Here is a 27,584-nt window from a genome sequence, read left to right on the forward strand (position 1 = left end):
CCACGCACTGCCTTCTTTTTCTTTTTTTTAAACTTTATTTATTTATTTTTGAGAGAGAGGGAGAGAGAGAGAATGAACGTGTCAGGGCCTCCAGCTACTGCGGATGAACTCCAGACGCATGCGCCCTCTTGTGTATCTGGCTTATGTGGGCCCTGGGGAATAGAACCAAGGTCCTTTGGCTTTGCAGGCAAATGCCTTAACTGCTAAGCCATCTCTCTAGCCCTTGTGGTGCTTTTTAATTGAACATAGGACCTCACATGTGCACTTTGCCGCTGAGACACATCCCAAGCCCTGCCTCAGCCTTTTGCATGGTGGGATCAGAAACATACACCACCACACTTGACTCAGGCCTGGGCTTTATTCAGTGTAATGATTAGTTGACAATTTTTAAAAATATTTTTATTATATTATATTTTTATTTATTTAAGAGACAGAGAGGGCTGGAGAGATGGCTTAGCGGTTAAGTGCTTGCCTGTGAAGCCTAAGGACCCCGGTTCGAGGCTCGGTTCCCCAGGTCCCACGTTAGCCAGATGCACAAGGGGGCGCACGCGTCTGGAGTTCGTTTGCAGAGGCTGGAAGCCCTGGCGCACCCATTCTCTCTCTCTCTCCCTCTATCTGTCTTTCTCTCTGTGTCTGTTGCTCTCAAATAAATAAATAAATAATTACAAAAAAAAGAGAGAGACAGAGAAAGAGGGAGGGAGAGAAGGAGAAAGAGAGAATGAGAGTGGATGTGTCAGGGCCTTCAGTCACTGCAAATGAATTCCAGATGCATGCACCACCTTGTGCCTCTGGCTCACATGGGTCCTGGGGAATCGAACCTGGGTCCTTTAGCTTTGCTGGCAAGTGCCTTAACTGCTAAGCCATCTCCCAGCCCTAGATGACAGTTATTTTTAATGTTTCATTTGGGCTAGAGAGATGGCTTAGCAATTAAGGTACTTGCCTGCAAAGCCTAAGGACCCATGTTTGATCTTTCTCCAGATCCCACATAAGCCAGATGTGCAAAGGTGGCACAAGTATCTGGAGTTCAATTTCAGTGGCTGAGGCCGGCTTCTTAATATTCTCTCTCTCTAAAAACAGAGTTATTATTTATGGCAGAAAGAGAGAGAGAGGCAGCTAGAGAGAATGGGCATGCCATGGCCTCTAGCCACTGCAAACAAATTCCAGACACATGGGCCCTCTTGTGCACCTGGCTTTATGTGGGTATTGGAGAATTGAACCTGAGTCCTTAGGCTTTGTAGGCAAGTGCCTTAACCACTGAGCCATCTCTTCAGCCCTGGCTATTTTTAAAAAGTTTAGGGCTGGGAAATATAGCTCAGTTGGTAGAGTGTCTGTGTTACTTACATGAGGCCATAGTTTCTATTCTCAGCACCACACAAATTTTATTTTATTTTATTTTATTTTTGGTTTTCCAGGTAGGGTCTCACTCTAGCCCAGGCTGACCTGGAATTTATTATGTACTCTCAGGGTGTCCTCAAACTCAATGATCCTCCTACCTCTGCCTCCCTAGTGCTGGCATGAAAGGTGTGCACCACCACGCCCAGCTCACAAAAAATATTTTAAAAAATCTATGGAGGGACTGACTAGATGGCCCAGAAGTTAAAGGTACTGCTTACAAAGCCTGACAGCCCAGGTTCAGTTCCTCAGTATCCACATAAAGCCAGGTTCACAAAATAACTTACACATCTGGAGTTGCAAGAAGCCCTGGTGTACCTGTTCTCTCTTTCTCTCATATCCTCATTCTCTCTTTGTCTCTCACTCTCTATCTCTGTGTGTGTATCTCTGCTTACAAATCAATAAAATATTTTTATTTATTTATTTGAGAGAGGGAAAGAGGCAGAGTGAGAGAGAGAGAGAATGGGCGCACCAAGGCTTCTAGCCATTGCAGATGAACTCCAGGTGCATGCACCACCTTGTGCATCTGGCTTACATGGATCCTGGGGACCTGAACCAAGGTCCTTTAGCTTTGCAGGCAAGCACCTTAACTGCTAAGCCATCTCTCCAGCCCTCAATAAGATATTTAATTTATTTATTTTTTTGCTTTTTCGAGGTAAGGTCTCACTCTAGCTCAGGCTGACCTGGAAATCACTCTGTAGTCTCAGGGTGGCCTTGAACTCATGACAGTCTTCCTACCTCTGCCTCCCTAGTGCAGGTATTAAATAAAGGCATATGCCACTATGCCTGCCAATAAAATATATTTTTAAAAAATCTGTGGAGCCAGGCATGGTGCATGCCTTTGATCCCAGCACTTGGGAGGCAGAGGTAGGAGGATTGCTAAAAGTCCAAGGCTACTATGAGACTACAGAGTGAATTCCAGGTCAGCCTGGACTAGAGTGAAACCCTACCTCAAGAAACAAAACAACAACAATAAATTCTATGGAACATGGCTTTAGATTTATGTCCAAAATCACAGGCAGTAATCTTATAAAGCACAGCATTGTACATTAAGAGCACCATCCTGCCTCTCCTTTTGTGTGTCATGGGCAGCTTAACGTTTATGGGTAAGGTTGGTTTTGGTCTTTGCTCCTGCAGTGAATCTTCAGGATTACATGTTGTCACCTTTTCTTTCCATTTGAGTCTCCAGCACCCAGCACAATACCTGGCCCATAGTTGTGCTTATTATATGTTCGTTAGCTGAATGAAGGGATGGATAACAGAGTGAGCAAATGAATAAATGAGAGGAAAAGCATCTGAGTGGTTGGATTACTAAAGCAGTGAAGATGACCGAGTGAGTGAGCAAATGTGATAGAATGTGCCTCTCTGTGCATGTTGAATGAGGCTGATTGAATGAATGCATGGGTATTTAGATGGAGGGTAGGAGAAGGGGAGACTTAGGCTTAGACTCTTCTCTCCTGCCTTCCCCACACACAAACCTCTGTAGCCCTGAAAGCCCTTCGAAAGGTCCTGGCTCCAGGAAGCGTAATTGTAAAAGCCACAGTTGCTTATTGTTTTCCCAACCTCCATTCAGACTCTGGAGGCCACAGCCCCACAGACAGGCAGCCTTGGGGCACCTTCAGAATAGCCTTTGGGAGCAGCATGGACCACTGTGAGAACAGACTGAGTCTCTGTCTCTCTCAGACCTCAAAACAGATGAGAAGAATTCATGTACCTTACCTGAGGGGACCAACTCCTCACCCCAAGAAATTGACCCCACCAAGGAGAATCAGCTGTACTTCACTTACTCTGTGCACTGGGAGGTGAGAAGGAATGCCTGCTCTCATCAGGGGAGGAGGGTCTGCTCTGGGCCAGGATTCTGTCCAGTAGGAGGCCTTACCCTTTTCTCCCACCTGCCAGGAAAGTGACATCAAGTGGGCCTCTCGCTGGGACACTTACCTGACCATGAGTGACGTGCAGATCCACTGGTTTTCTATCATTAACTCTGTCGTGGTGGTCTTCTTCCTGTCAGGTGAGAGCTCGGAGGATTGAAGGTGGAGAGGATGGGACAGGATTGAAGAACTGAGGCATCACATCACTTAAGAGGATCAGTAAGGTGTTGGCAGGGGCAGGTGTAGGTCAGATACAGACATCGGGGCCCTGTGCTAGGTTTCAGGTGTACCAAAATAAGCAAGAGTCAATCTCTGCTCTTGTGAGCTCTCTAGAGAAAGACAGATAGATATATTTGTTAGCGCACACCAGCACTGATTCATTCAGCAGCCTTCCTTACTGCTCAGTCTGTGCCAAGTATTAGGGATATGGTGTTGAGCAAGGCAACCTGGGCTCTGCCCTCTTTTCCTAGAGGCGGATGCTAGGAAGCAGCTAAACAGTGATTACACAGCAGTTGAGGAGAAGGGGAAAGCTTCTCTGAACAGAGGGAAGAGCCCCAGTTCAGAGATCCAGAGAAACTATTCCAACAAGACTGGTTCTGTGGTGAGACAAGCTTGGCAGGAAGCTGGGTGGTGGTGCGAGGGTGATGGGTAGAGGTGGTGTGAAGCTGGTCACTTCAGTGTCATAAGAAGCAGAGGAAGTGCTGGCTGTTGTGTATTTGTCCACAGACCAGCTCTGGTCCTGAGCACTTTACAAGGTCTCAGCCCCGTGAGCTAAGCCAGAAAGCAGAAAGGGACTCAAGGTCATGAACCTCAGGGCTGAGGAGATGGCTCAGTGGGTTAAGTATTTGCCTTGTAAGTGTGAGGATCTAAATTTGGATCCCCAGAACCCACATAAAGCTAGACATGGTAGTATGTGTCTGTAATCCCAGCACACCTAGAGTGAGGTGGGAGACAGGGACCAGGGAATTCTTAGCAACTCTAAGCCAGCTAGCTTTGAGACCACAGAAGAGAACAAGAGGTCCGGCCTCAAACTAGGTAGACGGTGAGGACCAACACCTGAGGTTGCCTTCTGACTTCTGTACATGCACTGTAACATGTATACACCTGCCTTCACAGACAGACCACACACACACACACACACACACACACACACACACACACACAGATTGTTAAAGAAAGGAAAGAAGAAAAAGGTTGTTTCTTAACCACTACACCACTGCCTAGAGAGGGAGACAGGACAGTCTGGGTGGAGTGATGGGGTATCTCTGAACTGTTCAGGAGTACTGAGAGGTGAAAAGGCAGTGTCCTATGGCTATGCCCACCCATCCCAGCAGCCACTTTCTGTGCACTGCTTCCCATTTGGCTGGAATGAACCTCTGCCCAGGAGAAGAGCTGAGGTGACCATGGCCAGGCCCTGTTTGAAAAGGGCTTGGAGCATAGCCAGCTCTGTCAGCAATGCTCACAGCTCCTCCCCACCCTGTCTGTTTCAGGCATCCTGAGTATGATTATCATCCGAACCCTGCGGAAGGACATCGCCAACTATAACAAGGAGGATGACATTGTACGAGGTCTTGGCTGGGGTGGGATGGAATGGGAGAGGGAAGGCAGGCTGACAATGGGGCTTCAGACTTACTGTGTGTGTTTATGTTTGTGATCATTCGCAGTAACCTCAAAATCACTGAAAAGAAAAGAATTCTCTAATCACCCAAAGGGATGGAGTTGAAGAAACTTCTAATTTTATTTTCATGTGTGTGCATATAAGGTGTGCATGCATTTTGTGTCACTGTTCACATGTGTGTATGTGTGTGCTTTTTGTGTGTACCTGTGCACATGTGTGCCCATGCAGGTAGAGGCCAGAGGTTGATATCAGGTATCTTCCTCAATCTCCACTTTATTTTATTGAGACAGGGTTTGTCACTTAAATCCTTTTGCTGATTCAGCTAGTCTAGCTGGCCAGCTTGTCCCCAGAGTCCCCTGTCTCTGCCCCCTGAGCACGGGGATTGTAAGCAGGCCATTTCACCCATCAGCATTTATGGCATTTATGTGGGTGCTGAACTCAGGTTCTCCTACTTATACAGTAAAAGCTTTTTTTTTTTTTTTTTTTTTTTTTTTTTTGGTTTTTTGAGGTAGGCTCTCACTATAGCTCAGGTTGACCTAAAATTCACTATGTAGTCTCAGGGTAGCCTCGAACTCACAGTGATCCTACCTCTGCCTCCCAAGTGCTGGGGTTAAAGGTGTGCACCACCATGCCCAGCTATTGTAAAAACTTTAGGCATAATCCTGGTTTCTGGTTTTAAAGTATAAAAGCAATGGGAGAACAGAAAGAAAATTTAATTTGTCATTTAGAACTTTAAAACTGGAATAAAGCATGGTGATACATACCTATGGTCCTCACACTCAGAAAGAGCTCTATTTTGAGGTACCTGGCCTACTTAGCTAGACCATGTCTCAAATACAACAAAGCCAGCCATTGGTGGCACATCCCTGTAGTCTCCATACTCAGATGGCAGAGTCAGGTGAACCTCTATTTGGAAGCCAGCCTGGTCTGTATAGTGAGTTCCAGGCCAACACCAAGTCTAGAAAGAAAGAAAGAGAGGGAGGGAGGAAGGAAGAGAGAAAGAAAGAGAGAAAGAAAGAAAAAGAGAGAAAGAAAAGAAACATGAAAAAATCTTAAAACTCTAATGTAATGAACAGAAAATTTACAGGTAAGAAACAAACTAGGCATAGTAATTATGTGAAAAAATTGTGGAGGCTTTGGTATTTGTTTGCTTGAGGTTTTTGTTTTTTAATGGTAGATGTGCATCAACATGCCTGGTTTGAGAATTTGTTCTTACCTCAGAAATAGTCCCCAAAATGCAGATGCAGTCATGAGAAGATAGTTTCAGGTGGGCAAATTAGCACAAGTTTGTTTTTACCTCAGCCTCCCAGTACTAGGATGAAAGGCATGTGCCACCATGCCCAGCTTTGTAATTTAATTGTTTATACATTAAATGTTTCTTATCTGTTCATTTGAATTTCATGACCTGTACCAAGTTTTTTTCTTATTTTTGCACAAGTAAAAGTAAATTTCATTTTTTTGGGGTTTTTTTTTCCCAATTTTTATTAACATTTTCCATGATTATAAAAAGCATCCCATGGTAATACCCTCCCTCCCTCCCCTGCTTTCCCCTTTGAAATTCCATTCTCCATCATATCCCCTCCCCATCTCAATCAGTCTCTTTTATTTTGATGTCATGGTCTTTTCCTCCTCTTATGATGGTCTTGTGTAGATACTGTCAGGCACTATGAGGTCATGGATGATATCCAGGCCATTTTGTGTCTGGAGGGAGCACATTGTAAGGAGTCCTACCCTTCCTTTGGCTCTTACATTCTTTCCGCCACCTCTTCCGCATTAGACCCTGAGTAAATTTCATTTATAGTCAGAAAAGGTAAATTGCTTATAAATCACCCCACCTAAGAACTATTAAAAATCTTACCATCAGACTGGAGAGTTGGCTTAGTGGTTAAGGCACTTCCCTGCAAAGCCTAAGGCCCCAGGTTTAATTCCCCAGTACCCACATAAGCCAGATGCACAAGGTGGTGTATGTGTTTAGAATTTGTTTGCAACAACTGAAGGTACTGGTGCTCCCATTTTCTCCCTCCTCTCTCTTTTTTCCTTTTCTCTCTCTCTCTCTTTCTCTACCTCTTCTCTCTCAAATAAATAAATAAAAATAAAACATTTTTAAAAAAAATTTTTAAATCTCACCAGCCAGGCATGGTGAGATTTAATCCAACACTCAGGAGGCAGAGGTAGGAAGATCACCCTGAGTTCAAGGCCAGTCTGAGAGTACATAGTGAATGCCAGGTCAGCCTGGACTAGAGCAAGACCCTACCTCAAAAAAAAAAGACAGACTAAAAATCTCTCACCATCCAGGAGGCTGGGAAGATGGCTTAGTGGTTAAAGGCAACTGCTTGCAAAGCTTGCCAGTCTGGGTTCAATTCTCCAGCCACCCACATAAAGCCAGATGGGTATTCATTTGCAGTGACAAGAGACCCCAGTACATGTATGCATGTGTGCACATGCAGAATTTTTTTTTTAAGCCGGGTAAAGTGGCGCATACCTTTAATCCCAGCACTCGGGAAGCTGAGGTAAGAGGATCACTGTGAGTTTGAGGCCAGCCTGGGAATTTTATCATCCAAGGCTGGGGTGAAAGCAGATAAAGCTCTTGCTACATGAGCATGCCTGACTTCCGACGGCCAGAGCCCACACAAAAGCTGAAAGCTTTGGTGGGTATCTGTAACCACAGCAAGCCTACTGTGAGAAGAGAGGCAGAGACAGGAGAACTTCCCAGAAAGGCATAGGCCAGCTAACCCGGCTAATGTGGAAGTGAACAACAATGAGAGCCCCTGCCATTCTAGGTGTGTGGAATTAAAGAATTTTCTTTTATGCAGCTTCAAGCATCCTGTTCATGGCCTCCTTTTCCCAAGGGATATTTCTCTGAGAAGCAGTATCTCAGATCACTTTTCCTCCCATGTCAGGATGGTGTGAGTTAATAGCTGAGGGACTCTCAGTTGGGTAGTGGCATAGGTCTAATAGGGGTGTGCCTTGCAGGAGCCACCACATCCTTATAAACCTGCCTCATTCTCTGCCCTTTGCTGCAGGAAGACACTATGGAGGAATCTGGCTGGAAGCTTGTGCATGGTGATGTCTTCAGACCACCCCAGTACCCCATGATCCTCAGCTCTCTGCTGGGCTCAGGCATTCAGCTCTTCTGTATGATCCTCATCGTCATCTGTGAGTGGGGGTATGGCTGGGTGTGGCTTGATCTGAGGAGGAAGGGTTAAGCTTTCCTCCCGGAGCAGACCAAACATTCTGGGAACACAGGCCCCATCCAAGCAATGGTCCAGTCCCTAGCGGTGCCGGTTCTCCTCACAGCTTTCCAGCTCCATTCCCAGCCCACCATGTGTCAGAAAGATGCTGCACATCACCATGGTGAGGTTGACCTTCTGCAGTCAGGTTAAGTGAATTAATCAAAGTCACCAGCAGGGCCAGGACTATACTAAGGTCTTTCTTCTTTTTGCTCTCTTCTTTTACTTCAGAACTGGGTCTGACTGTGTAACCCTGGCTGATATGAACTCATAGGTCTCCTGCGTCAGTCTCCTGAATGCTGGGATTATAGGCCTGTAATGCCACATCCAGCAGGTCTTTTTTTATTAACAAAGAAAGACACTCATAGTAGTTATGGACAGCTCCAAGAGTGTCTGCCTAAATGTTTATTTTCTTTTTGTTGGCTGACTTGGAATTCACTATGTAGTCTCAGGGTGTGGCCTTGAACTCATGGCAATCCTCCTACCTCTGCCTCATGAGTGCTGGGATTAAAGGCATGAGCCACCACACCCAGCTTCTACCTAAATTTATCTCAGCCTCATGCCTCTAAGCTTCATGACTTTGGACAGTCACTTAACCTTGTTGAGTTTTAAAATACAAAACTAAGGTTCACCTGACAGAATCAAGGTGCATTCAATTTACAGGCATTCCGAATACTCTTAGTTCTCTGCAAGGGCTCTGAGGACTGGACGCTGCAGTTAAGATTCAGCTAGCTAAGGATTCTACCTGGAAATCCCAGCTAAGACCTAGTCTCCTACAGAAGGGAAGGGATGGGACTGTGCTATTAGGGTGGCCAAAACAAAGGGGAGTATTTTCTAGTCCCATCTGAACAGGGTCCTATCTTCCTGCCCACTGGGAGCTTCAGGTCTAGTCATCAGACACCCTGAGCCTGTCTTCTCCCTCCTTCCACAGTTGTGGCCATGCTTGGGATGTTGTCGCCCTCCAGTCGGGGAGCTCTTATGACCACAGCCTGCTTCCTCTTCATGTTCATGGGGTAAGTGTGTGTGAGCATGTTTTTAGAAACTGGCACAGGCCTCCCTCAGACCACTGACAGGCCCCTCTCTGTGGATTCTGCCCTTTCCCACAGGGTGTTTGGTGGGTTCTCTGCTGGCCGTCTGTACCGCACTCTAAAAGGCCATCGGTGGAAGAAAGGAGCCTTCTGTGTAAGTATCCTGACCCTCATCCCAGCATTAGATGGGGCCTGAGACGCTCCTTCCTGGGCTCCTCAAGAGCATAGGAAGTCATTGGTGGGGATTTTCAGGCTTGAGGCTGAACAGCAGCATGACAATAGGAGGGCTCAAGCCCAAGGTTTAGCAGTTTGGGGCCATTATAGGAAGCAGGGTGTCTTAGGGCCTGAGTTGTCCAGTCCTTAAAGTGATGAAGGGATCGAACTTGGGTGATTTTTTAAAATATTTATTTGAGAGAGAGGGAGACACACGCGCGTGCGTGCGCGCGCGCGCACACACACACACACACACACACATATGGGGGGATGGGCACTCCAGGGCCTTCAGCTGCTGTAAACAAACTTCATATACAAGCACCACCTTGTGCATCTGGCTTACTTGGGTCGTAGGGAATGGAACCTGGGTCCTTTGGCTTCTCAGGCAAGTGTCTTTACTGCTCTCTCTCCCTCCCTAGTTAGTTGATTTTTAACCTACATTGTCCAGTGGCTTAAGCATGAGAAGACATGGGGGATTCAGGTTAACAGGATTTTGAGCCATAGCACCACGAGAGAACACCCTGCCTAACAACAACAAGAGAATCGCCTGCCGGGTAGAGGAAGCCAGGCCTGTGTGACATGACTGCCAGCCTGCCACTCCCAGAAGAGAAGGGGTCTTGGGGGAAGAACAAACCGTAGAAATACGATGAGGCCTGGAGCTCTCCCAGGAGCTTCTCTTCCTCTTTGAATGCCTGATACGTGACACAAGTACCCAGTTCATAAATTTCAGCCAGGAAGTGGAAGAGGAATTCCCTGATATGCAACAGAGTGAAGCTAGCCACAAAAGAAGGGGCAGGGTGACATGTGAGCGAGCCTTTAATGAGGGCTTCAAGTGGAAAGAAGCAATCAGCAGAGGATGCTCAGCTTTCCCAATGCCCAGACCCCATCCTGGCTTTCCTTCCGTGAGTGGTAATCGTAAGCAGCCCTTTGAGCCTTCCTTTCCGTCTTGCCAGTAGCAATAGTTGTGTCTACTTCTCAGACTTGTATGCCTAGAACAGTACAGTACAGTAAGGCCCTCGGTACAGCATTAGGACAGGAATCTGCAGGAACAGTGACCAGCTGTTAGGTAGGAGCACCACTGGCAAAAGTGAAACTGCCACAGATGTCAAGTGCTAGATTGCTCAAAATATCCAGAGGGCCTTGGCCATTGTGCCAAGTGGCCTGGATGCTCATGCAGCCACAGCACCTTCTGGTATGGTAGGCCAGTATAAAGGTAGTCCCTCTATAAGTCTGGGGCTTTGGTTCTTTGTGCCTAAGAGGCTGACAAACACTGCAGGAGGTTAGGAGCGTGGGCTCTGGAGCAGGCTGCCTGGGTTTCAACTTCAGCTCCACACTTGATAAATGTAGATTGTTGGGGGAGTGGCAGCAGCTATTGGACATCACTATGCCCAATACCTCACCTCTTACTAGGGTTACTTCTAAACCTGTGGTGAAGATTGGGTGAGATGTTGTGTGTAGAACTCACCACTTGCCATCCCCTAAAACTGCTAGGGAGACAGTTCAGAGGATAAAGCACTTGCCATACAAACACAGATACCTAAGTTCAGATTCCCAGGACCCACGTAAAAGCCTGTGGAGGGCACCTGTAATCCCATCGTGCCTATAATGAGAAGGGTGGTGGGGATAGGAGAATTTTCCAGAAGCTATCAGGCAGGCTAGGCTGGTGAATGCAGAGGTGAACAATGAGACACCCTGCCTCAAACAAAGTAGCAGGTGAAGACCAACACCCAGCTGTTCTCTGATTTCCACACACATGCTGTGGCATGTGCACACCCACAATTCATGCTCATGAGCACACACAAAAAAGGTGGCTTAGAGTTGGGACCTAGACACACATTGTTTGTGGCAGTTTTATTCATTTGCTTTTTGAGCAAACACCTCCTTGCCATGTTATAAGTCAGAGAACAAGGTAGGCTCATGCCCCCCAAAATCCTTACAGTGTATTTGGGAGAGGTTGGGTTTCAAAAACACCTGTAGATGTTCCTTGGCTTATAATGCCATTAACATCCCAGTAACCTCATTCTGTAATTGACAGTATTGTGAGTTGAAATTACATTTAATGCACTAAACATAGTATGGGTAACTGTCACAAATTCAAAAACTTCTAAGTAGAACCTGCAACTGGAGGACCATCTATAGTTAGAAAGGGGGTGAATGAAGGAAGAAGTGGTTTTAGGGATCTAAGAGGGGATAGTATGGGAGGCCTGGCTTATCTGGGGTTAAGAAAGGAATGATGCCTGAGCTGAGTTATGCAGAACAAGTAGGGTTGAAACCTCGCCTGGTAGTCCACTAGGACCAGGTGGGAGGTCCCCTGGGTGCAGCTCCCAACCTTGCCCTTCTTCTCTAGACGGCGACACTGTACCCTGGTGTGGTTTTTGGCATCTGCTTCGTGTTAAATTGCTTCATCTGGGGAAAACACTCATCAGGAGCGGTAAGCACCTCCCCCACTCCACCAAAGAGGTCAGTGGTGCTTGCTCAGTCCTGCTTCCCTCCCTTTTCCTTGTGTACACCCTGGGATGTAGAGTTTTCCCCTCTTTCGGGAGCTTTTCTTGTTTTATTATTATTTAAATATTTGAGAGAGAGAGAGAGAGAGTGAGTGAGTGTTGGGCACATTAGGGCCTCCTGTCACTGCAAATGAATTCCAGATACAGTTGCTGCTTTGTGTATCTGTCTTTACTTGGGTACTGGGAAATTGAACCCAGGTCAGCAGGCTTTGCAAGCAAGTGCTTTTAACCACTGAGCCATCTCTCCAGCCCTGCTGTTCCCTTTTTGAGTCCCCAAAGTTCTGTTCCCAGCGCAGGGAAGTTGAGGGTTGGCTGGGGTTTCCCCAGTGCTGCTCATCATCTGCCAGTGCCCTGGCCTCACCGTGTGTCCTGTGGGACAGCTGGCCAAACTTCACTTCTCTAAAGAGAGCCATGGGGGAATTCCCCTAATATCAACCAAGTAAGAGTTGCCTGGTGAGTGGATGTGACAGAAGGGCTCTCATTCTCAGTGTCCTGTCCCTCAACACTACCGCTGAGGTGGAGGACAAGGCAATGGGGAGGAGTAGGTGGCATCATCCGCAGAGTGGCACTCCCCACGGCCCCAGTCTGCAGTGTTGCTGGCAGTTTCTTAAGAGCCACATAAGGTTTCAAGCTCAGTGGCTCAGGGGCTTAAAAGTATGGGGTCATGATGAGTTCAGAGAGGTGGGCCAGAGCCACATACCCCCTTCCTGCAAGTGCCTGCTAAGGTCCCTGGGTGAGGTTCAGGTCCAGGCTGCCAAAGACCTGCCTTCTTCCCAGCAGCTTGGAAAGCCAGTCATAGCTGTCCTCTCACATGCCGTTCATACCTGCTCGCCTTCTGTCTAGCACGTTCCTCCCAGTTCCCACTACACCATAGCACTCACTGCACACGTTTTGGAATGTACAGAGAAGTTAAAGAAATTTAAAATAACTGGCCATGCAACCACCCAAAGATAAATACTAGGTTATTAATATATATCCTTTCAGTCTTTTTTCCTTTTTATAGAGATACTCACAATAGTATTATATAATTATTATATAGATTACAAACATTTATATTATGGTTTGTAATAAATTGTTATTTTCTTTCAGTTTTTTAGGTTGGTATACAAAGAATAGGTTTTATTAGGCATTTTCATACATACGTATCATTAGGGTTTGTTCTCATTCATTCCTCTTCCCCATGGTCCTGTCCCCTGCCTTTGCCTCCCACTGCCTGGTTCTCTTCCTTCCCCTAGTGAGTCCCCACTTCTGCTTTCTTACCATCCACACTCCATCACCTCCTCTTCTCCCCTGCTTTAAGATCTCTTCCTCTCCTCTCATGGGTCCCCTTTCTAGTTTTATTACCTACACACTCACACACAGTTTTTACATCTGGGTTGCTCATATAAAGCATGTGTATTTGTCTTTCTGAGCCTGGCTTATTTCAATTAACTTAGTAATTTTCTCCAGATCCATTCATTTCCCTACAAATGTCATGATTACGTTTTTCTCTATGGCTTTTTAAAGTTCACGTGTCTTTGTAGCACATTTTCTTTATCTTCTTCTGTACAGTTCCATTTCCTGGCTATTGTGAATAGTGCATCAATAAACATGGAGGTGCAGGTATCTCTGTGGTATGTTGACTTAGAGTCCATCGGTATATACCCAAAAGTGCTGGGTCATATGATAGTTATATTTTTAGGTTTTTGAGAAATCTCCATACTGATTTCCATAGTGGGTGTACAAGTTTACATTCCCTTCTTAACATGCTAACTCACTTCCTAGTGCATGAGTCTTATTTAAAAAAAAAATAACTATATAGCAGAGGAGGAGATGAAAACATTAATTCTGACCTCCTATATCCTGTCCAAGGAAGCATAGTTAAGTTTTTGGTAAAGGCCAGTCCAGGCACACACTGAATCGGGGAACTGGGGCTGCAGCTTGGTTGTTAGAGTGCTTGCCTAGCTTGCACAGAGCCTGTGTTTGATCCCTAGCACCACGTGAACTGGGCATGGTGGGGCACATCTGCAGCTCTAGCACTTGGGAGGTGGCAATAGAAAGATCAGATGTTCAAGGTCATCCTAGGCTACCCAGTAGCTTTAAGGCTAGCCTGGGGTACATAAGATTCTGACTCAAAACATAATATACATGTTGCAGTCCAGTTCGCATTGCTGGTAGAAATCACCCAACCAAGAGCAGCTTCTGGGAAAAAGAGATTTATTTTGGCTTATAGGCTCGAGGGGATGCTCCACGATGGCAGGGAAAAACAATGGCATGAGCAGAGGGTGGACATCACCCCCTGGCCAACATAAGGTGGACTACAGCAAGAGGAGGGTGTGCCAAACACTGGCACAGGGAAACTGGCTATAAAGCCCATAAGCCCGCCCCCAACAATACACTCCCTCCAGGAGACATTAATTCCCAAATATCCACCAGCTAGGAACCTAGCATTCAGAACACCTAAGTTTATGGGGGACACCTGAATCAAACCACCACATTCCGCCCCTGGCCCCCATAAACTGATATCCATACATGATGTAAAATACAATGTATCCAGTCTGACTTTAAAAGTCCCCATAGTTTTTATCAATCCCAATGATGTTCATACATCCCCATAGTTCAAGATCTTTTAACTGAGCCATAATACCAAAATAATAACCTTAAAAAAACCCAGAATGAGCCGGGCGTGGTGGCGCACACCTTTAATCCCAGCACTTGGGAGGCAGAGGTAGGAGGATCGCTGTGAGTTCAAGGCCACCCTGAGACTCCATAGTGAATTCCAGGTCAGCCTGGGCTAGAGTGAGACCCTACCTCGAAAAACCAAAAAAAAAACCAGAATGGCACAGAATAAATACTCACACTGCAATAGATGGCACTGGGCATAGCAAAGAAACATTCAACCAATACAAGATTTAAAACAACCAGGGCAAATATCAAACTCTGTAGCTTCAAGTCCAGCAACTCCAGCCAGTGACAAATCTTCAAGTCTGATAATTCTAACCAGCAACAAGTCTCTGGCATTCCAATTCCACCCCTCCAGCTAGGCTACTCACAGTCCTGGGAACTTCATCGGGGCTGGCAGCTCCTTGGCAGCCATCTCATGGTCCCGGCATCTCCACTGGGTCTCCACTGCAAGCCACAGTTCATTCTCATGGCCCCATGGGGTCTATGCAGGCAACCAGCAAACCCGCTTCACACTGCCCATGGCCATTTCCAAACCACAAGACCGTGTTGCAAACTCAATGACCCTCTTTCCAGCATTTCTTATACTCCACAATACCAGGTAGGGTGCCAATTTGTTAATCCAAGGGGGAATAAAGCAGACTTTGAAGAACAGGACACTCCTTGAGCACTCAGGCCCCTTCAAAAGAGTCTCCATTCTTCCTGTTACCCCAGCGCAGGTCAGCTAGCCCAGTCTCAGAGGTTGTAATTTCTTAATTGCAGCTGAACGGGCAACAGTTCACCCAAAGATTTTTCTTTCTGTGCCATATCCCTCTGCTCACACCAGTTCATTTCTACGCAAAGCAACCCTGCACAACTTCTCAGGACACGGGCATAAGAGCAAGCTTCTCACACAAACTGCTAGCCCAGTCCAAGCAAAGCTCTTTCTCACCCTCATAAGCCAAACCTCACAGTCCATAGTTCTTACTGCATTCAGGCGTTGTAGCTCTGACCAGAATTGTCCATCAAGCTGTACTTACAGCACTGCAAGGCATTTCTTAGGCCAACGTTTCAACTCCTTCCACTTTCCTCTTGAAAATCAACTCCAAAAGGCTGAAGCCACATAGTCAGGTGTCTAGCAGCAGCCCCACTCCTGGTACCACTTTACTGTTGCAGTCCGGTTCGCATTGCTGGTAGAAATCACCCAACCAAGAGCAGCTTCTGGGAAAAAGAGATTTATTTTGGCTTATAGGCTCGAGGGGATGCTCCACGATGGCAGGGAAAAACAATGGCATGAGCAGAGGGTGGACATCACCCCCTGGCCAACATAAGGTGGACTACAGCAAGAGGAGGGTGTGCCAAACACTGGCACAGGGAAACTGGCTATAAAGCCCATAAGCCCGCCCCCAACAATACACTCCCTCCAGGAGACATTAATTCCCAAATATCCACCAGCTGGGAACCTAGCATTCAGAACACCTAAGTTTATGGGGGACACCTGAATCAAACCACCACAATACATAAACATAATATAGTCTATTACCTGCTTTTTTCACTTAAAAGTAAATTGCAGCATTTAGATTGAGAACACTGCACTTGTATTTTCCCCCTTTTTTCTGCACTTATCAGTTCACATGTCAATTCCTTTCCTTCTGGCCTTTCATGTCCCCTTGAGCTCTTAGTCCCTTCCTTTCCTCTTCTGCCCCACCTCCTCTCTGGATGGCGAGCCCTGGGATGCCGGGGTTCCTTCACTGGGAGCTTATAGACCCCTCGTCTGCTCCCTGCTCTCCCCACATGAGCTGCTTGGCCTGAGGAGTCTGCAGGACCCTCCCACACAATGGCCCTGCTGTGCATGTGGCTTCTCCTTCCCTGGAGCCCAAACCTACCCCTCCTTCCCTAGCTTCCATCCTGGGTACCACACGGCGGGAGACTCACAGCACTGTGCCCACAGGTCCCCTTTCCCACCATGGTGGCTTTGCTGTGCATGTGGTTTGGAATCTCCCTACCCCTTGTCTACTTGGGCTACTACTTCGGCTTCCGCAAGCAGCCATACGACAACCCTGTGCGCACAAACCAGATCCCCCGGCAGATCCCTGAACAGCGGTGGTACATGAACCGATTTGTGGGGTGAGTCTTGGCAAAGATGAGCAGGAGGCTTGCGGGGTGGGTAAGGGCAGCGTTCCCCTAAGCCTTCTCCTTTGAAGGACATGGAAGAGGGTACCTCCCCCCCAGGGTGCTATGCATAGTGCCCCTGCTGCAGCAGCTACAGGTGCCCTTGTAGATGCCATGCAAGCTCAGCCGTGTGCCACAATGAAGAACAGGCCTCAATCTAACTTGGTGTCAGCCTAGGAGCTAGGACAGGGAAGCGGAGGAGCAGAGGGTGTGACACAGGTTAAAACCATCAGGCATATAGCTCAGTTGTAGAGCACTTGCTAGTATGTACAAAGTCCTAAGTTCAGTCCCCAACTCAATAGCTACTTGAAATAATTGTACTTTAAAAAATTGGTTTGGCTGGGCACAGTGGTACATGTCTTTGATCCCAGTACTTGGCAGTCAGAGGTAGGATTGCCATAAGTTCGAGGGCACCTGAGATTACATAGTGAATTCCAGGTCAGCCTGAGCTAGAGTGAGATCCAATCTTGAAAAACTAAAAAAAAAAAAAAAAAAGGCTCGGATCCCTTTGGACCTTAGGCAAGTCACGCACCTTTCCACATCAGTTCTCATATATGAGCTGCAGAGAATGATGGCCGGCCATCCTGCCCTTCCTTGAGGTGCTACAGTGGTGCCACGGCACGGCAGAGTTGCAGCCTGTCTTCCTGCTGGCGCGGGAGGGGGCTTGGGCTTCCCGATGGCGGTTCTAGGCATTGTTAACACTCGTGCTCTGCTGTAGCATCCTCATGGCTGGCATCCTGCCCTTTGGCGCCATGTTCATCGAGCTGTTCTTCATCTTCAGTGTGAGTACTGCTGCCGTCCCCACCTCTCCACACAAGCCTGGTCTCTTGCCCTCACGTGGGCCCTCTGCTTCTTAATGCCTGTGACATTGCAGGAGCCCCGTTTCTCACCCTGAAGTCAGGTGACAGTGTAGAGTCCATGAAGATGCAGTGCCAGGCCTGCCGCGGGGAGGGCGTGAGTGTGCGGACACTGCTGTAGGGCTGCTGTGGTCACTTAGCACCAGGACTGACAGCATTGGCATCTGCTTCTGTTTCTGGGCTCCTTCCCCACCCTGCCTGCCCACACTACCTAAAACTTAGGCAAATATAGGGAAGAGACCCCTGTTGGCATCATTGAGAGGCCAGAACAAATGTCAAGGTGCTTGGCATTCAGAAAGTGCTACTTCTATGATGATCAGTACTTCTGTCTGGAAGGGCCAACATGGAAGCTGGCATGAGGGCTCCAGAGCCTCTTAGGTCTAGCTGACTCTTCATGCCCCAAGTCAGCACTGCCCAAGTGTCTGCTGCTTCAGAAGAGTGGTCCAGCCCCTGCTATTGAAACCCTCACCCACCCAGCTCTACCTTGAACAGCCTCAGAGAAAGCGTGGACTGCCCTCTGGCCCCAGTGCATCTTACAAAGAGGACGCCCCCACCCTATGTCTGCAGAACCCTAGGCCAGCCCTGGGAGCCTTGATTTTCTCAGCTGTGTAAGGCCAAACTTGCACACAGAGAAGAATATAAAGGATGTAGCATAGCTCCTGGCATGGGCTAAGCTGCCCCAGGTGGCTTCTGTCTAATTTTGATTGGGATGGGAATTGTTTCCTACATGCTGCTAAGTTGGGGTTGATGTCCACCCAAAGTACGGTCGGCTATGCCCCAGCTCCTTCCTAAAAAGAGATTGGTTCACCTTTTACCCCAGGGAGGAAGAGCCGGTCAGACCCCATGCCAGACCCACAGGCCCCGATGGTGTCACAGTAGTGTTATAATGCAAGTGGTCTCTGAGCCAGCTGAAGGCCTGCTCTGCTATGTCCACAGGCCATCTGGGAGAATCAGTTCTATTATCTCTTTGGCTTCCTGTTCCTTGTTTTCATCATTCTGGTGGTGTCCTGTTCACAAATCAGCATTGTCATGGTATACTTCCAGCTGTGTGCAGAGGTGAGGAGTGGGCCAGGAGACGGGGAGGGGTCTGGACAGATCTAGCATTGAACAATATGGGGGAGCTGTGCAGAGTCTGGGTCTGGATTTCCCATGTGGGCACTGCCACAGGCTGCTGGTACCCCTCCCAAACTGCCATTTCTCAGCCATGCATTGGAATTCATGATGCCTGCCTCGCCACATGGCTGTGTGTTATAGTCACCACAGCTTAATGAAGAACAGTAGATTTAGGTGTATCAGGTCCCCTCTTGGAGTAGCTTTTCCCATTAACTAATTGGTAGCCTCCCTTCCTGTGGGAGTAGCTCTTGCAAAGTGGATAAGCGAGGGCCAAGCAATTGCCAGCCTCCCTTAGGAGCTATAAGTCTTCAGCAGCCTTGCTCCTCAGCATGACAGTGATGGTGGAGACCTAACTTTGAGCTACCACAGACACTAAATGTTGCAGTCAGGTTCGCATTGCTGGTAGAAGTAACCCAACCAAGAGCAGCTTCTGGGAAAGAGGTTTATTTTGGCTTACAGGCTAGAGGGGAAGCTCCACAATGGCAGGGGAAAACGATGGCATGAGCAGAGGGTGGACATCACCCCCTGGCCAACATAAGATGGACCATAGCAACAGGAGAGTGTGCCAAACACTGGCTTGAGGACACTGGCTATAGCACCCATAAGATCACCCCCAATAATACACTGCCTCCAGGAGGCATTAATTCCCAAATCTCCATCAGCTGGGAACCTAGCATTCGGAACACCTAAGTTTATGGGGGACACTTGAGTCAAACCACCACACCAACTGAGCTGACTCATGGAGCTGGTTCATGAGAACCATTTGCTCAAGAAAAGAAAAGTTACATATGACCACCTTTTCTGTTTTTTGTTTTTTTGTTTTGTTTCGTTTGGTTTGGTTTGGTTTGGTTTCTTTTTTTCAATTCACTCATTTTAATCTGCAGTTCTACAGATTTTAAAAATGAGAGCTAGGAGCTGGAGAGATGACTTAGCAGTTAAGGCACTTACCTGAGGAGCCTAAGGACACTTGTTCAACTCTCCAGATCCCACATTAGCCAGACACACAAAGTGAGGCAAGGTCGTACATGCCCACTAGGTGGTGCAAGTGTCTGGAGTTCGATTGCAATGGCTGAGGCCCTGGCATGCCAATTCTCGTTCTCTCTCTCCCTCTCTCTTAAAAAAAAAAAAAAAAAGCTGAGACCTGGGTGTGGTGGTGCATGCCTTTAATCTCAGTACTTGGGAGGCAAAGATAGGAGGATCACTGTGAGTCCAAGACCATCCTGGGATTACACAGTGTGTTCCAGGTCAGCCTGGGCTAGAGTGAGACTCTGCCTCAAAAAAAAAAAAAAAAGTTGCATACCTGTCATCACAGTCAAGCTGTAAAATAAAACATTTTCATCACCTAAATGCTGCTTTTCTTCCCCAGTCTTGACCCCCTGGGCCACTGTGCGGGAAGATGCCCTGGAAACCACAATGACCCTCTGCTTCCTCCTCAGGACTACCGCTGGTGGTGGAGGAATTTCCTGGTATCTGGGGGATCCGCGTTCTACGTCCTGGTCTATGCCATCTTTTATTTTGTTAACAAGGTACTGCCCTCCTTAGGGTTCCCCGTAGTCCTCTTTGTGGCAGGATGGTGGGGAGAAGCATGTTGGGAGAAACCTCAGCGTCTGAATCATCCTTTCTCACTAAGAGTGGAGATGACTGAAGCCATCTAGAACTGTTCTGTATGTTTTGTAGACAAGCCTTCAAGTGGAATGACCAAATACTCATACAAAATCTGCAAGATTACCTCCCCTCCCACCCCAAGTAGCACTCAATAGCAGTATGGGTTATCTCGGCACTTGAGAGGCTGAGGCTGGAGCATTGCAAGTTTGAGGCCAGCCTAGCCTATATAGCAAGAGACTAATAAGACACTGTTCACTCCCAGAAATGAGATTAAAAAAAAAGATAGTGACACAAAAGACTAAAAGCAGGTGGAAGGAGTTGATAAAGATGAAAGCAGAATGTGCCCATATAGCTTTAGAACTCACATTTAGAACCTCTGGCCTCCGGCCTCCTGGAACTTCATTCTCTTCTTCACTCAAGAAGTCTGCAAGGGGAGGAGAGGATGGGCCAGGCCTAGGCCTGTGTCTTGGAGTCCTCCTTAGTGCATGAGTTCATGCAGGTTAAGTGCATGCTGGTGATAAAGCGAAGCCTGGCTTACCAACGAGGGCAAATCAAATGGGCCAGTTAGAAGTGTTTGGGGTGGCTCTGGTAGGCTGCTCACCTCCACGACTAACACTGAAGACTTAGATCTTGCCTGCTCTACTCCAGGGCTCGAAGGCCCACAAATAAGCATTGTAGGTCTACTAGTTGAAACTTGGAATACCCTTTTCCCAAAATGCCAGGTTAGAAAGGACTTGAAGAATCATTTGTGGCAGTGTTCCACCCCTGCTTTCAGTCTGGTGGTGCTGCCCCTCAACGATGCCCACAGATGGTCACATATAGCTCAGAGGTCAGCTCATGGGCCAGTGTGGTCTCTTCCTGAAATGAAGCTTTATTGGCATACGGCCATGCTCATTTATGAGCACGTCATCTGTGACTACTTTCACACTACAATGACAGTTAAGTAGTTGGAACAAAGACCAAGCTATATCTATATATCTATATATACATATATGTATGTATGTGTGTGTGTGTGTGTAATTAGTGCCCTTTTAAGGGAAGGTTTGGGGCTGGAGATATGGCTTAGCAGTTAAGGCATTTGCCTGCAAAGCCAAAGGACCCAGATTCGATTTCCCAGGACCCATGTACACCAGATGCACAAGGGGCATGTGTGTCTGGAGTTTGTTTGCAATGGCTAGAGGCCCTGGTGTGCCCATTCTCTATCTGTCTCTCTCTATCTCTCTCTGCTTGCAAATACATAAAATTTTAAAAAAAAAAAAGTTTGCTGCCAGGTGTGGTGGTGCACACCTTTAATCCCAGCCCTTGGGAGGCAAAAGTAGGAAGATCAGGATTGCCATGAGTTGGAAGCCGCCCTAAGACTACATAGTGAATTCAGGTCAGCCTGGGTTGAGTGAGATCCTCCCTCAGATGCAGAGTGGCGCATGTGTCTGATGTGAAGCTCATAGGCCAGGTGATCTGGCTTTTGTTTGTAGTCTGGCAGCTCATTTGCAGCGGCAGGAGACTCACTGAAAGAAGGGAGAACACAGACACCACAAAGTTGTCCTCTGACCTCCACATGCATGTCCCTACAATAAATTAATTAATTAAAAATAAGTCAAGGAGGGCTGGAGAGATGGCTTAGTGGTTAAGCGCTTGCCTGTGAAGCCTAAGGACCCCGGTTCGAGGCTAGATTCCCCAGGACCCATGTTAGCCAGATGCACAAGGGGGCGCACGCATCTGGAGTTTGTTTGCAGCGGCTAGAAGCCCTGGCATGCCCATTTTCTCTCTCTCTACCTCTCTCCCTCTCTCTCTGTCACTCTCAATAAATAAAAATGAACAACAAAAAAATAAATAAATAAAAAATAAGTCAAGGAGCCGAGTGTGGTGGCATACACCTTTAATCCCAGGCAGACCTAGGAGGATTGCCACCAGTTCAAGGCCACCCTGAGACAACATAGTGCATTCTAGGTCAGCCTGAGCTAGAGTGAGACCCTTACTCAAAAATAATTAATAAAAGTTAGATGCCAGGCGTGGTGGCACACACCTTTAATCCCAGCACTCAGGAGGCAGAAGTAGGAGGATCGCCATGAGTTTAAGGCCACCCTGAGGCTACATAGTGAGTCCTAGGTCAGCCTGGGCTAGAGTGCCTCAAAAGACCAAAATAAATAAATAAAAGTCAGGCTGGAGAAATGGCTTAGTGGTTTTAAGGCACTTCCCTGTGAAACCTAAGGACCTAGGTTTGACTCCCCAGAACCCACATAAGCCACATGCACGTGGTGGTACATGCATCTGGAGTTCATTTCCAGTAGCCAGAGGCCCTGGCAAGCCCATTCTCTCTTGTTTTTTCTCTCTCTGCCACTCTCAAATAAAATAGAGATTCTCTTAAAGTAAAATATGAAAGAACTTAAAAAAGAGCAAGGCTTGATGGCACATGCCTTTAATCCCAGCACTTGGGAGGCAGATAGGAGGATCACTGTGAGGTCAAGGCCAGCCTGAGATTACATAGTGAATTTATGTCAGCCCAGCCTGGTCTAGAATGAGACCCTACTTTGAAAAATAAATACATAAAAGTCAGAGTCTAGCTTCAAGCCTCAATTAGATCCAAGGTCTGTAAAACATCAGAGCACTGTGTATACACCTTAGCTCTGTATGTCTTTTTCCTGCCCTTACCTGTAAGTGGGATCTTTCCACAAAATGGAAAGATGGCTAATGGCAGCTTTAGAGTCTCTTCTTTGACTCCAGTGTCCTAAAACTAAACGAGTGCTTTGTTCTACCATTGCACATCACTTCCAGGGACAAGTTCAGTTGCTCTTTTAGAGTTACAAGCCTGTTACTCAGTATTTACAGGGCCTAGTAGAATGGTGTGTTCTGATTGCCTAGTGTGGGGGGGGATAATATTTTATCTTTATTTATTTATTTGAGGGAGATAAAGGCAGATAGAGAGAATGGGTACTCCAGGGCCTTCAGCCGCTGCAAACAAGCTCCAGACGCATGTGCCACCTTGTCTGTCTGGCTTATGTGGGTACTGGGGAATTGAACTTGAGTCCTTTGGCTTTGCAGGTAAGTGTCTTAACTGCTGTTCTCTCTCCAGTCCTTGTGTGTGTGTGTTTTAAGTAATTATTTGCAAGTTGGGGAGGAGAGAGAGAAAATTAATATGGATGCACTAGGTCCTCCAGCCACTGCAAACGAACTCCAGATCCATGTGCCACTTGGTGCATCTGGCTTCACATGGGTACTGGGGAATTGAACTCAGGTCATTAGGCTTTGCAGGCAAGCACCTTAATCTCACCAGCTCTTTTTGTTGTTATTTTTTTGTTATCATTATTATTATTTCTTTTATTTCCTTATTGCTTTGCTAATCTTGCTCTTGGTTACAATAAGGTGGTTATAGGAACCTCCTGTTCATTTCTGTACTATTTTGAACTGGCATTGATAGCTTCAACAAGACTGCAAGGGAACAAGAGTGTTCCTCAAAATACCTGAGGGAGGGAATACAGGAAACAGTGCTGGGTTAACAGAAGCTAGAGATCTCACATTAGCCTCCTGCCCACCTTCATTCAGCCCCATCTGCCTCCTGTACAAACCAACTGTTCCAGTCCCCGTGTCTTTATAAAATGTCAGCGTTGGCCAGCCTGAGCTCTCAGGGCCCTGTCAGCCCTGCCTTTTTGCTACTTGCTTTCACACAAGCTGACTGGGAGGAGTGAGCCTACAGATGTGGCCTTTACCCACCCCTTAGGTATAGGAGAGAGTGTCACACAGGGACTGATACTCTTTTACTTCTTAGTGTTGTCTGCCTGCTGCTCTGAGAGTGTCTTGGCACCAAGGTTGTGTCACCAGCAGATACCATAATACCAGTTCCTCACATCTCTGCCCAGACCTTCTTCCATGCGCCAAGATAAAAGAATTATGTGATACTGGCAGATGTGTCAAGCATTCACAGGAACAGAGGAGTAGACTGAGGCAGACTGGTGATGGCATCCTGGTCCTTCAGCTGGAGAGGATCCTATACCACTGCCTCCCTCCCCACTTGCTAAAGCTGTTCCAGCCGTCCAGAAGGATGGCTGGGCTGGGCTGTCCAGGGGCTACGGACCAGGAGGTAGCACAGCTGTGGCCGTTCCTACCTACCTATTTCTAGCCCTGGCCCCTGAGCTCATGAGGTCCTGGTGCAGATGAAAGGCAGCCATGGCTATGAGCCCCTTTCCCTTGCCAAGTGTTGGTTTCACTAAAGGATTGGGGGAGGGGAACCCTAATTTGCCATAGCTGCCTGGCACTAACTGTCATCCCTCTTTATCTGCTCATTGCCCCAGCTGGACATCGTGGAGTTCATCCCTTCTCTCCTCTACTTTGGCTACACAGCCCTCATGGTCCTGTCCTTCTGGCTGCTCACGGGTACCATCGGCTTCTATGCAGCCTACATGTTTGTCCGTAAGATCTATGCCGCTGTGAAGATAGACTGATTGGGTGGACCATTGCCAGGCCCACTCCATCCTCAGACGGGAAGCACCCTGCGTGGGGAACTGCAGGCACGCAAAATAAAATAACTCCTGCTCATTTGGAATGTAACTCCTGGCACAATGTTCCTGGATCCCCAAGCTGGGGCGGGCAGGAGGGCCTGTAGATAAACCTTGCATTTTTCTTCATCTTATTCCAGTTCTGTGAGAGATGAGGTTTTTTTGTGGGTTTTTTTTTTTTTTTTTTTTTTTTGTCTGCAGTAATAAGAAAGTTCCCTCCAGCAGGACTTGTCTGACCTGTTGATTCAGGTTCATATTTGGTTTGGGGATTTTTTTTCCTTATTATTTTTAATGGATCCAGGATGCATAAATGTTGGGTTTTGGTCACTGTCTCCACCTCAGCCCTTCAGGGCTGTTCACCACCCTACGACCAACTGAGGAGGGAACACCAGGGCTGCAGTGAGGGTACCGAGCCTCTTTGCCCATCCTCACCACTGATGCCACGATATGACACAGCTCTAGCCTGGACAGCAGCCTCAGTGCCAACCAACATCTGCCGGCCACTCTCCACCCTGTTTTTTCCCCAGCCTTCCTCTCCCTTGGGCAGCCCAAGGCAGAGCCTAGACTGGTCTTCCAGCCAGGCCTTTGACCATCGTTTTACCAGGAGCAAGTCCTGGCTGTGTTTGTTACAAGGAATTCTGGACATAACAGGGTCGGGTTCCCTAGGACAACAGGAATCCCCCCATCACAGAAACTGGAATTTGCTGACCAACAATGAGGAAGACACCTGCACTAAACTGTTCTTGTGCCAAGAAACCCTGGACGTGGAGGCCAAGCATTTCCTCATGTCTGTCTGGGCAGAGGTAGCTGAGGCCACCCGTGTGCTCGCCCCTCAGGATCGCTCCCTAGTCTTTTCTTCAGAGGGTGCCACTTTTTTCCAAAGTGTAATAGTGGTGGTCCTTATCCCTTGTTTCTAGGCTTGGAGTCCCAAGATTGCCCCCTCCCCAAAACCTTGAGGTGGCTGAACAGAGGCATTCTCTTCTGACCCATCCCCTGACCTCAGCAGCTCTCACTTTCAGCCAGATCCATGCCCTTTATCTCCCATCTGAGTTCTTTTTGCGACACCCAGAAAACGGTTGGAAGGAGGCTAGAAGGTAAGTTTAATTGTTCCTTCCCCAGTTCCCAGGATAGGCAAGAAGACCATCTTGGAAGGAGGAGGCTCATGGGCCTGGCCTCGCTCCTCCAGAACCCCTTACCCAGCTCCTGCCTGCCCTGTGTGAGTCACAGGCATTGCTGTTAAGTTGCAAGAGGCCAAATCCACCCTGGGATTAGGGTCATTTGCTATGGGTCCCTGCCAGGAGACCGCTCAAGATGCTGGTTACGCTCGAAATGCACTCTGCCCCTCCCTGTCTCGGTCTCCCCAGGCCCTGCGAGCTCCATCAACCCAGTGAGCTCAGTCTCACCTCGCATGGCTCCACAGCTCCAAGCAGCACCCACCAAGAATCAGGTTGCAAAAAAGGGAACCCAAAGAGTAGAGCATACCATGGGAGTCTTGTTCATCAAATCTTGGATTTTTCCCTCTAAGATTCTCTTTTGGGGCAGGGGTCAGAGTGGAGAACAGGTTCAAACATCGTCGATTTTTCTGACTTTTTAAATCATCATCATTATTTTTAATTAAAAATTGCCTGTATGCCTTTTTTTGGTCCAGTTGTAAATAAAATGCCATTGTCCTGTTGTTATGTCTCACATCACTTGCAAGAGTGTAGGGTCGTCTCAAGTGGGACAGCTCCAAGGGAGTTGAGTGGTTGCTCTTTTTTTAATTTTTTAAATTTATTGATTTTCACAAGCATAGAGAGTTATTGAGAAGAGAGACAGAGAATCGGTGTACTAGGGCCTCCAGCTGCATGCACCACTTTGTACACCTGGCTTTACATGGGTACTGGGGAATTGGACCCAGGTCATTAGGCTTTGCAGACAAGTGCCTTAACCACTGAGCCATCTCTCCAGCCCTGCTCTTCCGCCCCTACCCCCCCAAGGTAGGGTCTCACTCTGGCCCACGCTGACCTGGAATTCACTATGTAGTCTTAGGGTGGCCTCAAACTCACAGCAATTCTCCTACCTCTGCCTCCCAAGTGCTAGGATTAAAGGTGTGTGCCACTATACCTGGCTGAGTGGTTGCTCTTGAAGCTCAGTCTCCCATTTGGCTCTCCAGAGCTCAGGCCCTTGCTGTTCCTGCTGCTGCAATTCACAGTGCCTCCCACCTGCTCAGATCTTTCATACAGGAGTGCCAACATTTACCCCTCAGACCCTTAGGTGTAAAGTAGTGACCATGTGTGGACTTTGATAGTAGTGTGACTTGGTTTGGGGTCCCCAGCTCCCAGTATCCTACCAGCTCCCTTCACTATCTATAAGGTAGACTCAGGGGCCAAGTTTAGCTTAATGTTAGACCACCTGCTTAGAATGCGTGTATCTGCAGATCCCCAGTACCAAAAGAAAACTGTCAAGCTGGATCAGGTCCCAAACAGGTATTGGATCATAAGTCGTCAAAGATAGTGCTGATTTTGCTCAAGCCTGACTGGATCCAGGGTGCATATGTTACCCTTGGACTCTCTCTCTCCACTATGCGTCTCGCTGGCCTCATTCAGCCTCATTTTCAACTGTCTCCTTCCCTATGAGGGAAGGACCATACAGACCATTTTGCTATTATTTTGGTATGTCTAGAAGGGGAAAGTTTCCTACTTCATTGTATTTGATAGCTTTATTCCACATAGAATCCAAAGCAAGGTCTCTGATTGGCCAAGCTTATATTACTGTGTGCATATTTTGTACTTAACACTACATACAGGAGACAGTCCTATTGCAGGCCACTTTTTTCTGAGTATATTGGATGATGTGAATTTCAGCCCTTCTA

General features: G+C 47.4%; 1 protein-coding gene across 2 annotated transcripts in view; it reads left to right on the forward strand.

Annotated features, from left to right (window-relative positions):
• Tm9sf4 (transmembrane 9 superfamily member 4) overlaps positions 1-26,408 on the forward strand; it is a 56,453-nt gene extending 30,045 nt beyond the window's left edge. For both annotated transcript variants that reach the window (XM_045156642.1, XM_004668074.2), the window contains exons 7-18: positions 3,076-3,194; positions 3,292-3,403; positions 4,754-4,824; positions 7,905-8,037; positions 9,043-9,124; positions 9,218-9,293; positions 11,700-11,783; positions 16,448-16,623; positions 17,387-17,450; positions 18,462-18,581; positions 20,075-20,164; positions 24,530-26,408. In XM_045156642.1, coding sequence (XP_045012577.1) covers positions 3,076-3,194; positions 3,292-3,403; positions 4,754-4,824; positions 7,905-8,037; positions 9,043-9,124; positions 9,218-9,293; positions 11,700-11,783; positions 16,448-16,623; positions 17,387-17,450; positions 18,462-18,581; positions 20,075-20,164; positions 24,530-24,679 — 1,277 coding nt within the window. In that variant the 3' untranslated portion in view covers positions 24,680-26,408. The remainder of the gene's footprint in view (positions 1-3,075; positions 3,195-3,291; positions 3,404-4,753; positions 4,825-7,904; positions 8,038-9,042; positions 9,125-9,217; positions 9,294-11,699; positions 11,784-16,447; positions 16,624-17,386; positions 17,451-18,461; positions 18,582-20,074; positions 20,165-24,529) is intronic.
• The last annotated feature ends 1,176 nt before the right edge of the window (positions 26,409-27,584 follow it).

The sequence above is a fragment of the Jaculus jaculus genome, chromosome 8 (genome assembly GCF_020740685.1).
Source record: "Jaculus jaculus isolate mJacJac1 chromosome 8, mJacJac1.mat.Y.cur, whole genome shotgun sequence".
Lineage (NCBI taxonomy): Eukaryota > Metazoa > Chordata > Mammalia > Rodentia > Dipodidae > Jaculus > Jaculus jaculus.